This window comes from Podarcis tiliguerta, assembly GCF_965153285.1.
Source record: "Podarcis tiliguerta genome assembly, chromosome: 8".
In the NCBI taxonomy this organism is placed as follows: Eukaryota; Metazoa; Chordata; class Lepidosauria; order Squamata; family Lacertidae; genus Podarcis; species Podarcis tiliguerta.
In genome coordinates, this window is record NC_139541.1 from 76102633 (window position 1) to 76119710 (window position 17078).

A 17078-nucleotide genomic window follows, 5' to 3' on the forward strand; every position below is an offset into this window, starting at 1 on the left:
ATCTTCTCCAAACAATTCCCAGTGCCGCCAGCTCGCCCGAGTCTCCTGACATCCTCCTTCAACTTAACCATGCTCCCCGTTCCCTCTCTGTTTTAGGGTTCTCTCCCAACTGCCTCACGCCGCTCCTTCCAGCAGCACATTCCCTGCTCCACTGTGCTGCGGGGTCCCACTTCTGTCGTGGACTTATAGCTTGCATAAGTCACCCACAGCTATAAAACAGCTGTCTGTCAGGCAGGGTGGGGGGACTGTGACCTCGCAAGGCTGTTGGAAGGAGAACCGCAACAAAGCATGATGGAGCAGCCCCGGAAGGCAGCGGAACTCACGCATCGTCGTGATCGCTCTCTGTCTCGCTGTCCAGGCGCGAGTGCCCTGGGACGTCGTCTTCCTGCTGGGCTGGCCCTCCGCTCCCTCCAGGAGTCGCCGCTGACGGCTGGGAAACTGGAGTCGGGCTGTCAGGGTGCGAAGTGTTTGGCCTCCCTGCTTCGGCCCCGGAAGACACGCCAGGGAGCTCATGGGCCACGGCAGCTGATTCTGGAGGTTCTGAAATGGAAAGCCTCGGGTGAGAATGAACAGCCATGTGCCCTTGCGGAGGAGGGCAAGGAGTTGCACGCATGCCCGGTCCTACCTGCTGGCCTGTCCCATAGCAGGAAGCCTTGGTGGAAATTCTGCACCCGCCCCCTTTCTTCCCCTCGCCCCGCCCTGCGCGCTTGCCTTTGTTCTGATTGGATGTAGACGGGTGGCTGACAGGCTGCTGGCCTTCGGTCGGCTGCACGGAGGAATCGGGCTGGCTGGGAGCCAGGAAGGGCACAAGGGAGTGCCATGGGAATACAGCCACAGACCGTGGCTCCACATTCGTCCACACTGGAAGGAACAGGAGAAGAAAGAAAGTGTTGCAACAGTCAGCTCAGACCAGCAAGCAAAATAAGGGGAATAGGAGACTGGGAGTCGGGACTCCAGGGTTGAATCACAGTCCAAGTCTCCCTTCCTCCAGTTCCCTTTCTCTCTCATGCACACCTCTAACAGCCTCATCCCAGTTGTGTTTCCGTCCTCAGTCCTAGCAGCCACAATCTGTGCCATGCCTTATCGCTAGCTTCTAGGTCCCTGGGGGTGGGAGAGATTTTCTCCTCTGCCTGCCAGGAAGCAAGAGCCCCCCCTCCTCCGCCCTTCCCAGCTGGAAGCCAGGCAAAGGAATTTTACAGCTGCAGGAGGGGAAGGGGAGGGAAGGGGTGAGGGGCCCAGCTCACTCAGACTCCCACGCTTGCTGGGGCAGCCAAGCTACTTGGCTCCATCCCAGCCAGAGGGCTTGAGAGCATCCTCAGGAGCTCAGGCTGTGTGGGGCAAGGGAAGCCAAACTGTGCCCCAGGGTTGTGCCCTCAGGAGAAGAAGGTCCTCCCCACCTAGGAAGAAGTGTCCATAGACATCAGCACTACACCCCCCCCCATTAGAAGCTATTCCTTGAAGGTGGGAGTGATCTGCTTGCACTGGCTCTCGCTCCCATCACTTCCTGCTGCCCCTGTATCAGGCTAAGCAAGACTTCCTTCTTGGGGTTCCAAGAAAAGGCTATTATTGCGTAGGAGAGAGAGACCTGAGCTGGCTTGCATGTGTTTGCGTATGCGTGTGCACACACAATCAAATTTGCAGCATCTGTACTTCCTGGTTCTACGGCACCCAAAAAGCAAACCACATACGCAACACCAGTAAGCCCGAAATATTGTGTAAACACCTCTACAGGACACTCCCAGCTCTATGGCACGTGGACTCACAGTGTCCACTACAGCTTAACTAAACCAGGGTGACTAAACCAGAGCCTTGCACCACCGCAACAAACCACATCATGTGTTGTTGTTTTTTACAGGAAACAACCCAGGACACATTGCAGGGCTACCTAGATCAACTTCAGTCATACAGTGGCGGCAGCAGGGCTCTCTGTTTCAGCATCAAACACAAAATTAGTGCCACCTCTACCACCATCCCACGAACAGCCTCTACAAAACACAGCTGACATGCATAACTGGAAAACTACATGCTAATCAGCTGTGCACAAAGATGCCTCAGGCTTAAATCTGTGGAGTGAGTAGTGTTGATTCTAAACAGCAGCACAAACTTACAGCACAACCTAACATACTTTATGCTACCCTCATCCCCATGAAGCAACTGCTGCTCAGGGTCACCTGCGTTCTTAAGTGCTCAGCACTCCACAAGCAATAACATACCTACCAGAAAACCAATTCATACTTAGTTTTGACTATACTTTGGTGGAATGATACACAGAAGGCCACAGGTTTGATCCCTGGCATCCCCAGCTAAAAAGGTCAGGTTGGGAAACGCCTCTACCAGACGCCCTGGGGTGCTGCTGCCAGCCAAAGTAGGCAATGCTGAGCCAGATGGACAAATAATCTGTCCTGGTAGATAAGGTTTCCCATGTCCCTGCATTGCTCATCATTCCTTTGCAGGCTGGGGGCTTTTGGTTTTATTTGGATTTTACTTACGGTTTGGGTTTTTTTAAAAAATGGATGTACTTGTTTGATAAGAAAAATGCTAAAATCATAATAGAAGCGGGGGGGGCTCTGCTTTCCAGAAAGAAAAGGATAGTTCTATTCCCACTGCTAAGCCCCTTTCCCATCATTCCTCTCTCTCTCTCTTCCTTCCTTTGCATTCCCTGATGGATCAGTCACATCGCTCCTGTGCCTGCGTGTAAAGTTAACTCAATTATTAAAAGCACTCAGCGCATCGTGGTTGGACTGTGCCGGGAAATGCTGGCTCAGTGGCTTCCTGTCCTCCGGCTGGTGACCACATCCCTATGCGGAGGGGGAGGATGAGAAGGGAGGGGGGCGACAGCAGAAGGAAGGGCACAAAATAGTAAGACCCTCCCTCTGGTCTCAGCAAAGCAACAAGGCTCTTAAAATGTCACGACTGGAGGCTGCCCCCACCCACCCCCAAGTAAAGATTACTGATTTAGCTTCCAAGATTGAAGCTGCTGTCCATCGAGAAAAACTACAACACACGTGACGAAGAACACACAGGGCTCGTCTGAAGCGGCACCATGTGGAATCATGGCATCCCGTTTCCTTTCCTGACCCCCAAGATGCCCCCATCCAACACAGAGAACAGGACAAGAAATCCAGTTTCATAAACCAACCGCAAGCCCACCACCATTCTCTAAGCCTCGATTTCTCATCTACAGAGGTGGAGACAAAGCAAGCAAGTTCACTGAGCTGGCATGGATGCAAGACATGACATGCAAATTAAAAGAACTGAAAGCATGAAAACAGCAACACATGGGATCTTCTCCAATCACCTTTCCACAGAGGATGCTAATAAAGGGGTGGGGAGGAGAGGGGAGGAGTGCCCATAGGGAGGGGCTTCAGACAAAACTCAGTCAGGGTTGTCGCCTTTACCACAGGCTGCTGTGTCTTTTTACTGCATCCAGAAATGCTGAAAAAAAAGGCTGCTGTTCTGTCACTTGCAACATCTCCAACTCCAAGAAAAAGTTCACCTGGGTGCCAAGCTGCTGCTAGCATAATGGACCACCAAACACAATACTGCAAATTCAAATATCCAACATTTGCTCCTCGTCTTAAGACAAGGAACAGAAATTGTAGCCATGGAAGGAGAAGAGGGAAACTTCGAATCCCATTCCCCATCTGCAGCCAACTGACCTCCTGAACTTAAAAGGGGACTATGTGAATGAAATGGAAATATCAAGGAACCCACGCCCCCTTCCATCCTGCAGATTTCACCTCTACAGTCATCTTAGTATGAAATGGAAGACACCCTCAATCTCTTGCGACACAAGAAAGGTTAAAGGTCAGCTTCAGGTCAACTATATCTTCCAAATCACCCATCTTTCCAGCATGAAGAGAGTATGAGAGAAGACCAAGGCGTGCCTTGCATGTCTCCATAAACAAACATATCCACCTTTCAGAATTACCACTCTGCAACCCAGAATTCACTGACCGAACATGCCTAGCCCCCTGTGCGGCAGAGGGGGCAACGCTGACGGGGGTCTTTCTGTGGAGAACATCCCAAGGTGTGTTGAGCCGCTGTCCTGAGGGCAGGTGGACCACGTGTCTCTCAGCTGCCCAGTCCGGAGAGCATTCTCCCCCTGCCCTTGCCCTGGGGAGGGAGGCGTGGGGGGTGGTCTCTTTAACAGGCCAACTGAAGTCTGCAGCTTTGGGTGCGCGCTGGGTCAGCAAGCCAGTTCCCCTCCACGGCAGAGGGCCACCTTAGAAATGCCCATGCGGGGCGAAGGCCAGCTGGATGTCAACAGTCTGAAGGCTCAGCACCGCACTGCCGCCCATGTGCAACAGCAGCAGCAGCAGCAGGAGGGGCAACACTCTTCTCCTACGGTCTGCTCTGGTCCTCCTCACAGGCGCAGCAGCATGTCCGGCAGTCGGCATGGGGTAAGTTAGGAAACATCTTAGGGTGGGGGAGGAGAGGGAGGCGAGGTAGGTAGCCGTGTGGCGATGGCGTGTGTGTGCGCGCACCCATGTGCCAAGCCGGCTGCTCTGGCAGTGTGTGCAAAAAGAGAGGGGCGTGTGGGTCCAGCAGTGTTGAGAGGAAGGTGCTGGTGGGAGAGAAAGAGAGAGAGAGAGGGAGGGAGGGAAGGAAATACAGGCTGCTTTGAGGTGCAGTTTCTAGAGGTGGGTGTGTGCGAGTATGCAAGGGCACTTTAGCACCTCAGCGATGAAAGCGGGTGGGTAGGAAGAAGAGGGTTTGGAAGGGGGGCGGAGAGAGAGAGAGCGCCCACACCGCCTGCCCCGATCCCCGGCCAGAGGCTGTCGCCTGGCAGGATTACGGTGTGCGCGCATTGGGAAGGCAGGAAGAGACCGGGGGGGGGGGGAGGGGAGGAGAGGGAGGGGAAGGGGAGAGGTCGCGAGTTGTCCGCCTATTCCCGTCTGCCCGCCTCCCCTTCCTCCTCCTCCTCGCAGCCACTGTCGGCGACAGGCGGGCGGTTGCTTGTCGCGGAGCGTCTTGACGGAGACGGAGGGAGGGAGGAGGCTGTCGCTGCTGCTGCTCCGCCTGTCGCGCCGTCCCCTCCGGTTGTAACGTTGTAACCAAACACCATTCACTGCCTGCCCGCCTCCTCCTCCCTCTCCCGGCCGCTCTGGGCTACGAACAAGGGCGGCCCCCTCGCCCGAACCGCCCTCCTCTCGCTCTCCTCGCCCGCTCCCTCCTTCTCCTCACTCACTCGCTCGCTCTCTCTCTCACACACACACTCACACAGACTGCCGTCGTCACGCATGCCCAATTAGCCCCCGCCGCGCCATTGGCTGCCGCCGCGCTGGGTCATTCACATGCAAATGAGCACCCCTCCCTGCCGCACGCACCGCGGCAGCCCATTGGCCGCCCCTGGAATGTCAGTCATATGCAAATCCGCGAGCCGACGCGAGGGTGGTGGTGGGGGTGAAGGAACGGATCGCGGGGCGGGCGGGAGAGAGGGAGAGAGGGAGAGAGAGAGAGAGAGAGAGAGGTGGGGGGTGAGAGGGATTCCCATTGGCCGTGGTTTACTACCAGTCGCCTCCTCCTCTTCTCCCGCCTCCCGCGGCTCCCCCCCCCCCGTCTTCTCTCTTGTACTCTACCGCCGCCTCAGGCCCGCCCGTCGGAACCCAGGGAGAGAGGGAGAGACCACGCCCGGGGAGAGGGGGGGGAGCGGAGGAGAGAAAAAGGGAGGCGAAGTGAGGGGAGAGGGGGCAAGAGAGGCGTGATAAGGGGGGCAGGGGAAGGATGGGGGTCGGGGGGGCGCGAGAAGGTGGGAAAATCCTGGGGGGTGGAGGGGTATGGAAATGAGTGGGGGCAAAGGGTGGAGGGGTGGGGGCAAAGGGGGAAATGAGAGTAGGGGGCATAGGGAGGAAGGGGGAAATAAGGGTGGGGGCTTAGGGGGAAGTGGGGGAAGAGGACGGGCAATAAAAGGGAAGATGGGGGTGGGTAAGGATGGGCAGGAAGTGGTGACGGGGCCAACCAGGTCAAGAGTAAGAAAAAAGAGGAAACAAGTAGGGCTGATGCAGTTTTGTTTTGTTTTTAAGACAAAACAAAGTAGGGAGGGGATATTAAGGAAAGCTGTGCAAGATTTGTGGTGTTTGCCCCCCCCCCCGCTTACTGACTTAGCGCACAACAGACTAGGACCTGGGAGAGACCTGGGTTCAAATCCTTGCTCAAGAGGTGAAGCTGGCTTGGAGTGACCTTGGACCAGTCACCACCTCTGAGCCTGGGCATACCCTTGATAAGGTGCACGCCTGGCTAGCCATACGCATGGACAGACCCACATGTGGGATTAAATGCATCCTTGTGTAACACCTGAATGGGGCACATGGGCGCGAGCCCAGCTAAGCATGCAGGCTAAGATCAGTGCATCACCGTCACGCTCCCAGATACATACGTGTCTTTATATTAAAGTCACTCCTATCATACTACTCACACATATGCACTGAAGCTGCTTCTGCTGGCAGGCAGCCCAGTGCGGCTGGGGATTAAGAGCTTGCAGCACAGACGCATTCCTGGGATAATCTATCCTCCCTGGGGCAGGGTGGCGGGAAAAAGGAGTGTGGGCGAGGGGGGGGGCAGAGAGGCAGTGAACCCCGAGTGTCGTGCACTCCAGGGCACCCCCCCCCCGCGCGTGCCTCCTCTTCCACAGAACTGCCTCCGCTTGCCTCCCTATGACTCACACTCGCCTCCTCCCTTAGCCCCTTCCCGTCCCTGAGTACCACAGCCCCTTCCCCCGCAAGACTGACTCAATGCTGCCTCTGCTCGCAGCTGGGGGTGGGTGGGTTGTAGCCAGCCTCTTTCCCCCAGCAGGCAGCCAATAGGCTATGAGGTGAAGTAAGGAGACACGTAGGAACCCCCCCCCCCATCACAGACACACACACCAATACACAAGCACACACACTAGATCTGGGCACAAGGCCAGGCCTGGGCGAGGATCCCATTGTTGAGGGAATTGGGGAGGGGGGGGTGAGAAGGAGAGGACACAAACACACCACTCCCAGCACGCACTGCCTTACGCCAAGGGCGGGGTGGAAGGGAAGACTGACCATGACGTTGGGGCGGGGGGGGGGGGGAGAGAGAGAGAAAAACAATTGCACAGAAAAAGCGCCACCCACGCTCACTCTGCAATGCTCACTCTGCAATGCACATCGACTCACATGCAGATAACTCATAGGAGCCTAGCCTTCCTCATGCTTCTGCCCCGACACAGCCACACATGCTGCATGCAGACCCGCTGCCTCGCGCAACGCAGGAGCCCACAGAACTTTTTGCCTGCAAACTCTGCAGCCCAAGGGCAACACACACCGCCTTCTCTCTCGCGCCGGCGAGCGCATTTTATGTCCGCCGAGTGCAAAGGACAGAAGGAAGCACAGAGGGAGGAAAACATATTCACAGAACAGGAGGCACATGACACTCAAAACCCAGATATACCTCTCTCGGTGAAAGACAGGAATCAAAGCTGTATTTTAAGTTCCTTACTTCAAGGTGGCTTAAAGGGAAGGGCGACTTACAGCACACCATCCCGTCCGTCTAAAAGGAATGCAGATTAAATGGACCTAAGAGTTGGCCACCAGATCCCGGACGATCCATAGTTCCTCCAAGGAGTTCAGGGCCACATAAAGAGATCTATCCCAGAACGCTGAGCCTTTCTAGTTCTCATTCGCATAAATGCAACCAAGCAACATTAGAAGTTTTACTGGTGTGTGCAGTGGCATAGCGTGGGGGGTGCAGGGGGGGCCGGCCGCACCGGGCGCAACATCTGGGGGTTAGGGTTAGGGGGCGCAAATCCACGGGTTAGGGGGCGCAAATTACTTCCCTTGCCCCGGGTGCTGACAACCCACGCTACGCCACTGGGTGTGTGTCTTGCTTCTGCAGTGCCCGCATGCACTCTCAGTGAGAAATACATTCTCTCACATGCAAAAGCTCATGTTCGGTGAGGACACAGGAACACACTGCTAGAAATGAAGGTCTCCTTTTTTCATGGGAAGATGAGGAATCATAGAATCGTAGAGCTGGAAGGGACCCTGAGGGAATCTTAACTAAAGCATCCATGACAGATGGCCATCCAACCTCTGCTTAAAAACCTCCAAGGAAGGAGTCCACCATCTCCGGAGGGAGATGGGCTCAACTGGGATTGTCCTCCTCTTTCAAGGCGAATATGCTTCTGGCTTAATTCCTGTCCTGCCCTGACTGAGGCTAAGCTATCACTCAATGTGGTTATCCCATAGCCGGGCTAAACCACTTCAGGCCTAAAGATGAGCATGACTCAATGCTCTTCTGTACAAAAAGCATGCATTCCACATAGAAAACTGAACGGGGGGGGGGGGGGGGAGAAGGTGAGGCGAGAGTCTTACTCCTCATCATGCTAGTAAACGGCATGGAGGGATATTGATCACAGTTAAGCGGAAGATTATTCAATCATCTGAGTCACTGCCTGAGTCGAAAACGGTACAACTCAGATACAGGTTGACCACCCCCAGTGACCACTAGCCATTAAACGACCTAGTGCTGTGTTGATACAAATACAACACCAGTCACTGTAGGGGAAAAGCTGCGTTCTTGTGCACACATGCAAAGCTGCGAAGAGGGCAACCGCAGATGCTTGCTGCCATCTGTTCCCATCTGGATTTCCCACATAGCAGTAGGCTGTGTGCACACTCTGGCCCCTGCTGCATGGGGAGTTTTGCATCCTGGCTGTAGCAGGGAGTGTTATGTGTTATACAACTGGCTTGCTGGCGTGCTTTCGGCACTGTCCTCTGCCGGGAGCACAATCGTTTACCATACTAATATCCTGGCACTTTCCAGGGTGTAGGGAACATCCGGAATTGTGTAAGAGCAGGTATTCAGTGCTGGAACTAGGTACACGCTGCATTACATAATAGGGAGAAAGCCACACATCACACCTTATACAACAACCCAGGGCATCAGAGTTCCACTAACGTCTGATGCAGTGGAAGAGGAAAAAGAGACCTGTGTCCTGAAACTCTCATGCTATGAGACCCACAGCCTGGCCTGATATAAGACAGCTTCCTATTCATCCATTTCACCGAATATTAACTACTCTGACTGCCAATGACTCTAGGGTTTGGGGGCAGGGGGTCTTTCCCATAACCTGCTGCTACTTGATCCATTTTATTTTACCTGAGAATGTCAGTGGTTGCACCAAATACCTTCTTAGGTACAAAGCATGTTCTCAGGCACTGAGCTACGGCTGGTCCTAATCCAAACATTGCAGAGAGGTGCATCAGAGAGCCAGAGCCTCTAATGCAAGTAGAAGTCTCATGCCTCCCAGTCATGCTTTGCACGTTTCTCATGGTGAGCACTGGTGCATCCAGGCTGGCGAATAAAGCGTGAAAAGCCTCTCGGACTCACATTGCAAGAACATCCAGAGGGGGTGTGGTTTTAGCCAGTGTGGTGTAGTGGTTAGAGCGGGGTTTCCCAAACTTGGGGCTCCAGCTGTTTTTGGAATACCGTTCCCATCATCCCTGACTACTGGGTCCTGCTAGCTAAGGATGATGGGAGTTGTAGTCCAAAACAAGCTGGGTTAGAGTGTCCCAGGACTAGAGCCTGAGAGACCAGGTTCAAATCTCCACTCAGCCATTAAGCTCATTGGGTGACCTTTGGCCAGTTACTGTCTTCCAGCCTAGCGTACCTCACAGGAAAAAATGTATGCCCCCTTGAGCAAAGGTGGGATATAAAATAAACTAACTTGTTGCAGCCAAAAAAACCCCAAAAATGTCTGACAGCCCTTTAAACCCTAATGAATCTATTGTGGTATAAGCTTTCATGGATTACTGCATACAGTGGACTCTAGTCCACGAAAGGTCATAGAGCGGTACTTCAGGTTACATATGCTTCAGGTTACATATGCTTCAGGTTACAGACTCTGCTAACCCAGAAATAGTGCTTCAGGTTAAGAACTTTGCTTCAGGTTGAGAACAGAAATCATGCTCCGACGGCGCAGCAGCAGCAGGAGACCCCATTAGCTAAAGTGGGTGCTTCAGGTTAAGAACAGTTTCAGGTTAAGTACAGACCTCCGGAACGAATTAAATACTTAACCTGAGGTACCACTGTACTCTAATAAATGGGTCAGTGTTTAAGATGCCACAGGATCGTTTTGTAGTTTCCCTCCCACATGCGAGTCTGCCAAGCTTGATTGCTTTCCACAGAATGATGGTTTCCTTTTATAAAAGCACAAGACAGGTGTGGAACGCCAGCTTGCAAGCATGAAATTCACACTTTCAGAGGAAGTGCGAACGTACCCCGAGGTTTGCTCGAGCGGCACCACGGCTGCGCCACGGGGAAATACGTGCATGGTGCAATTGCGGAACACACGTGTGCATGCGACGGATATGCCTGTGCACACAACTGCGCAAGCACGCCCACGCTCAGTGCGAGTACACAAATAAACCCATCGCATGTGAGGGTGTGGGAGTTAGGGAGCCGGCACTACTGCGGTACGCGCAAAATGCACCTAAGCCCCAAGCCCAAATATACAACTCCCCTAAATCTGGATCTGGTCTCTCCCGTTGCTGATAAAAATAGAGATGGGGCTCCGGGCGAGCAGCAGGGAGATGGTAGCCTTGGTTACCAGTTGCCGAGAGACAGCAAACTGCAGTTGTGATGCTGCAGGGAGATGGAGCCAGTGCCTTGGGAATGGGAGAAGCACATGCCACGCTCTCCCTTACCTTGCATGCTCGAGTCCTCACCTCTGTCCCGGGGGCACTCTTCCCTTCATATGTCCTAGCACCCCAGAGCAGGATGTGCACAGACCTGAGCAACCGTGAGCCACGGTGTCCTGGGGACACAGAGCTCCAGAGCCTGCCCATCACCACTGCCAAAATGAGGGCCCCAGAAAGCACATCTCAAATGTAACCGCCTGATCTCAGAGTCCCCAAAGAGTGTGTCTAGTTGGGTGCAGAAAACTGGCAAAGCACAAGCATGCATTCTTATCCACCCCAAAAGGGGTGAACGGGAAGGGCTCAGAGGCAGTGTTTGAAATTAGCCAGGGGCCAGAAGAGAAGAGTTTGGATTTGATATCCCACTTTATCACTACCCAAAGGAGTCTCAAAGCGGCTAACATTCTCCTTTCCCTTCCTCCCCCACAACAAACACTCTGTGAGGTGAGTGGGGCTGAGAGACTTCAGAGAAGTGTGACTGGCCCAAGGTCACCCAGCAGCTGCATGTGGAGGAGCAGAGATGCGAACCCGGTTCCCCAGATTATGAGACTACCGCTCTTAACCACTACACCACACTGGCTCTCTTTTGTGCCTGGCTTTCGACCACTTGTGACCAAGTGAAGATACCTGGGTGCCAGGATGGTGCCTGACATCTCCACCATCTGGGGATCGATCATTGGATCTGGACTGTTTCCATCCAATAATACCCCTCCCAGTTATATTTCATCTGCACAATCGGAATGAATTTCTGGAAACCAATAGTTTTTTTCTAGCAGTTCGAGCAAGAGCAGTCGCCGTTAAGAGAAGGAGGTTGGAATAAGCCAATATACATGTGGACCGTTCCTGGAACAAGGAACTTTTCTTTAAGTTCTCAAAGCTTTTAACTTAGCTCGTCTGAACCAGACAGATGAGAATAAATCACAGTCAGTCCATCATCTGGAAAATAAGACTTTAGAGCCATCTTGCCGAAAAATGGCAACTAGACGTTCCCTTTTGGCGACAGCAACCTTGGTTTAATGAGCCATTTGGCTTCTAGCTTGTATATCTGAGTTTCTAACACTGCTCAGAAGTACCCAGTGGTATGGAGTTTGGATCTCACATTATGATTTTGGTGATAGCAGCCACCAGGGGGAGAAAAGAGGTCTGTGAGGCTTCTTATGGTACAGAACAGTCGCTGGGGCGGGGGGCAAACTGCAGTCAGCCAGCCAGCCAGCCGTTCCGTGTATGTTCCTCTTTCTCCACTCACTCACGCAAGCATCATGTGATGCTTCAGCAGTCTTGTGCATGGACGATACACAAAACACAGACTGGTGTGCAACTGGTCGTTCCTATGGGTACCAGCAGTTATATTAATGCAAATCCAAGTGAGAAGCCTTGTCCACACATGGATGGATGGGCAAACGTCCCGCGACACCTGGACACATGTTCAGCCATGTCGCAAACCGTATCTACCTGCATGTGGGAATGAGTCAAATGTCTAATAAAGAAAAGTCATGTCTGAACTAGTCTCTTGGCTGCGGGAAATGCTTCAACCCGGGTGTCTCAGGGTCAAGAACGGGAGGGTGCAGCGGGCATGACTTGCTGCAATGAAGGAATCAGGGGGGTGGGCGCGGGGTCACAGCACTGGGTCTCCCCAGAACTGCCTCCATATTCATTCTGCACACTAAAGCCCCATCTGCACTATCTATTTAAAGCAGCATCATTCTGGGAACTGTAGCTCTGTGAGGGGAATTGGGGTCTCCTAACCACCTTCAGTACCCTAAATAAACTACAGCTCCCAGGATTCTTTGGGGGAAGCCATAAAATCTTAGAGCTGGAAGGGACCCATGGGCAGGGTTCGAAACTTTCATCAGCACAAGGAGTTTCTGAGCTCTGGGCGCAGTACTGCGCCTAAGATTTGAGATTAAAATTGCAGAAAGAAAGGAAAGGGGGACCTTTTTCTGCCTCCCCACTTCCAGCTACTCTCTGAAGACTGGAGAAGAGACCCTCTTAAGAATATTAGGGGAAGGACTAGAACGTGTGAAAAATGAGCATAATATTTTAGCTGCAGTTCCTTCATTTTCAGCTTTGTATTTTTGTAATTTAAAAAAGCGCGCCTAGATATTTCGTTGTTGCGCCCATAACCTAGGCTGAAGGTGCCATTTAGCTCCTGGATTTCATATCTCAGTTTCTAACACTGCCCAGGGGTTATCAAGTCCAGCCCCCTGCAATGCAGGAATCTCAACTAGATCATGCATAACAGATGGCCATCCGACCTCTGCTTAAAAACCTCCAAATAAGGGGAGTCCACCACCCCTCGTGGGAGTCTGTTCCACTGCCAAACAGCTCTGACTGTCAGAAAGTTTTTCCGAATGTTTAGTCAGAATTTCCTTTCTTGTAGGGTTGCCATATTTCAAAAAGTGAAAATCCAGAAACAAAAGCAATTGACATTTTTGAGCTACTTTTAAGGGAAATCCAAGGCAAAAATGACACTGCTGGCATGGGCTGCCATATGTCCAGATTTTCCCGGACATTTTGCCACTTCCCGCCCGGACACTCCTTCCGACTGCAGTATTCTGGGTATGTCCGGGAAATTTCGGACGTATGGCAACCCTAAAGTTTCTTGTAACTTGAAGCCACTGCCTGGAGTCAAGAGCAGGAGAAAACAAGCATGCTCCCTATTCCATTTGACAGCTTTTAAGATGGCTATCATATCTCCCCTCAGTCTCCTCTTTCCCAGGCTAAACATACCCAGCTCCTTCAAGCGCTCCTCATAAGGCTTAGCTTCCAGACCCCTGATCATCTTGGTTGCCTTCCTCTGCACATGTTCTACCTTGTCAACATCCTTCTTAAATTCTGGTGCCCAGAACTGGACACAGTATTCCAAGTGTGGTCTGACTAAGGCAGAATAAAAAGGTAAAGGGACCCCTGACCATTAGGTCCAGTCATGACCGACTCTGGGGTTTCGGTGCTCATCTCGCTTTATTGGCCGAGGAAGCCAGCGTACAGCTTCCAGGTCATGTGGCCAGCATGACTAAGCCGCTTCTGGCAAAATCAGAGCAGCGCACGGAAATGCCGTTTACCTTCCCACCGGAGAGGTACCTATTTATCTACTTGCACTTTGACGTGCTTTCGAACTGCTAGGTTGGCAGGAGCTGGGACTGAGCAATGGGAGCTCACCCTGTTGCGGGGATTCGAACCGCCGACCTTCTGATTGGCAAGTCCTAGGCTCTGTGGTTTAACCCACAGTGCCACCCGCGTCCCCAGCGCCACCCGCATCCCTCAAGGCAGAATAGAGTGGTTCTATTACTTCCCTTGATCTGGACACTATACTTCTGTTGATGCAGCCTAGAACAGTGTTAGCTTTTTTTGCTGCTGCATCACACTGTTGATTCATGTTCCTCTTGTGGTCCACCAAGACCCCTAGATCCTTTTCACATGTATTGTATTAAGTCAGGTGTCCCCTATTCTATATTTGTGCACCTGGTTCTTCCTGCCTAAGAGCAGAACCTTGCATTTGCCCCCATTCAAATTCATTTTGTTAGCTTGTGCCCAGTTCTCCAATCTGTTAAGGTCATTTTGAATTCTGATTCTGTTTTCTGCGGCATTAGCTACCCTTCCCAGTTTGGTGTCACCTGCAAATCTGATGAGCATCCCCTCAATTCCTTCATCCAAGTCATTTATAAAGATGTTGAACAACAACAGGCCTAGGATAGTTTAAGGTTGTTTAAATGATTGTTTAAAGTTGCATGACACTTATTGAAATGCGTAGCAGGGCTGGGCAATATATCGTTGACCGATCCAAAACCGGTTTGACGTCCATATTGTGATACTGGTCTGGTAATTTTTGACCTGGCAATATATTGCGAATCGTTATATGTATGTGTGAGCTATGCAAAAATCACAATGTGTGTGAACCCATGAAGCCAGCCAAGGCCTCTACCTAGCTCCATCCTCATTTCAGACATTGTGATATGCAGTGGTACCTCGGGTTACATATGCTTCAGGTTACATACGCTTCAGGTTACACACTCTGCTAACCCAGAAATAGTGCTTCAGCTTAAGAACTTTGCTTCAGGATGAGAACAGAAATCATGCTCCGGTGGCCCGGCGGCAGCAAGAGGCCCCATTAGCTAAAGTGGTGCTTCAGGTTAAGAACAGTTTGAGGTTAAGTACGGACCTCCGGAACAAATTAAGTACTTAACCTGAGGTACCACTGTATTAGTATATTGCCATGTTTAATTGGTGATATATTGTGATGTAGAAAACCAGATACCGCCCAGCCCTAATGCATAGTGCAGATGGAATGCCAACACTTCTGAGTATCTGTGTGGATTGGTATTAATCCAGCATGTCTATGCTGGATGATCTACACAGCAGTCTTAAAAGCACCCCCACAAAAATTGCTAGCCCACCTAGGATTACCTTATTGTTATATCCTGCTCCGAGACCAACCAATACAGGGTGGGTTAGGAATATTTTAATAAGTAACCTCCTAACACACACCTCAGTCAGTAGTGGTACACAGCTGGCCTAAAAGGAAAACGGGGGGGGGGGGGATAGAAGCAACTCCCTTCCGCTTTACAAACGCTTCCCTGCCCGGAGACAATTTCTATTCACCATACGTGAGTAGATATTTAACCCTAACCCAGACCTCGGGGGGGGGGGTGTAAAGATTACCCCAGCGGTGCACTTATAGTTACAGAATTTACACAGAAGTAGGCTGACTGCAAGGGATTCGGGTTTCCTAGGGAAACCTGAACCAGAAATTCTTCCTTTGCATCAGGAAAAATTCAGTTCGCATCAGGAAATTTTCTTATGCCCCGGAGAGCGACCTAATTGAGCATGTTCGTTTTACCTATATTTAGTAAGCAAAGCTAAACCGTTGGAAACTGCCGCGTTCGCCTAGCATTATACTCGGGAACCAGCATCTCTCCGGTGTTGCTAATGCGCTTATGAAACAGAAAATTCTGCGTGGGGAAATAAAAGCACTTTAAAATGGCAAGTTGGAGCCAACCGGGTTCTCCCTCAGAGTGGACCCACTGAAAATGGGCCCAAGGTAGTCATGGAATCATAGAGTTCGAAGGGATCCCAAGAGTCATTTAGTTCAACATCTTACAACACAGGACTCGCAGCTAAAGCATCCCTGACAGATGGCTGTCTAACCTCTGCTTAAAAACCTCCAGTGAAGGAGAGTCCACAACTGTTCCACTGTCAAACAGCTGTTAGCAACAGAAAGTTCTTCCTAATGTTTACTCGGGATCTCCTTTCTTGTAATTTGAATCCATTGCTCCGGGTCCTACCCTTTGGAGCAGCAGAAAGTAAGCTAGTCATGGTCATCCAATTCAATGAGTCTTCTCCTGAGCATGATTGACATTCGATACAGCCCTTTCCATTTTGGAAAATTTTCCACCCCACATTATTTGCCAACCACATAGTCCTTCCAAGATATTACTGTGCTGGTGGCAAACAATATCCCCAAAGTTCGCCCACTCAGTGGCATAGCGTGGGTTGTCAGCACCCGGGGCAAGGCAAGTAATTTGCGCCCCCAAACCCGTGGATTTGCGCCCCCTAACCCATGGATTTGCGCCCCCTAACCCGTGGATTTGCGCCCCCTAACCCTAACCCCCAGATGTTGCGCCCGGTGCGGCCGGCCCCCCCTGCACCCCCCACGCTACGCCACTGCGCCCACTTACCATTTGCAGTTCTCTTTAAGAAAGTTTCGGACATGTCTATGTCTTACACACATACATGTACGCATTCCAAGGAACACAACCGACTTTTACACTAGGGGTTTTTCTAATTCTCTCAAAAAGTGTAACGTGTTGGGGTAAAAGACTTCCGAGAGAAAGTGACAGGCCTAAAAGCCTTCAAGGTGGTCTTTAACTCTCCCAGCCATTAATCATATGTCACACAGCTCTTGGCATCATCTGAGCAGGTTAAAAACAAGGTGATCTCAAACTGATCAAAACTAGCACTTAGCCAAACTGGTTGGTTGGTTGGCTGGTTGGTTAGTTAGTTAGATATTCCACCTTTTCACCAGAACAAAGACTTACGGTGGCTCACAAAAAAAATTAAACTGGACTTGGTAGCGTGAGACTCTTAATCTCAAAGTCGTGAGTTCGAGTCCCACCGTTGGGCAAAAGATTCCTGCATTGCAGAGGGTTGGACTAGGTTATCCTTGTGGTCCCTTCTATAATTCTGAGTTTAGGCTCCTGCTCCCAGCCTACATTAAAACCCTATTGCTGTTTTGATGTGGACAAGGCTAGGCCAACTTCTTTAGGCAGATCCAAGCCAGGAAAGCAGTGCCAGTTCTAAATATCCAAGGCTCCTTTCAGTGACATAGGAACTGAAGAGCAGCCCTCCTGGATCAGGCCTAAGGCTGATCTAGTCCAGTATCCTGTTCTCACAGTGGCCAACCAGATGCCTATGAAA

General features: G+C 51.6%; 1 protein-coding gene across 3 annotated transcripts in view; it reads right to left on the bottom strand.

Moving 5' to 3' along the window:
* The window catches only part of CIC (capicua transcriptional repressor), a 46824-nt gene that overhangs the window by 18708 nt on the left and 11038 nt on the right, over positions 1 to 17078 (bottom strand). For all 3 annotated transcript variants that reach the window (XM_083454678.1, XM_083454676.1, XM_083454677.1), the window contains exons 3-4: positions 712 to 861; positions 324 to 540 (exon numbers count right to left, since the gene is read on the bottom strand). In XM_083454678.1, the coding sequence (XP_083310804.1) occupies positions 324 to 540; positions 712 to 861 (367 nt within the window). The remainder of the gene's footprint in view (positions 1 to 323; positions 541 to 711; positions 862 to 17078) is intronic.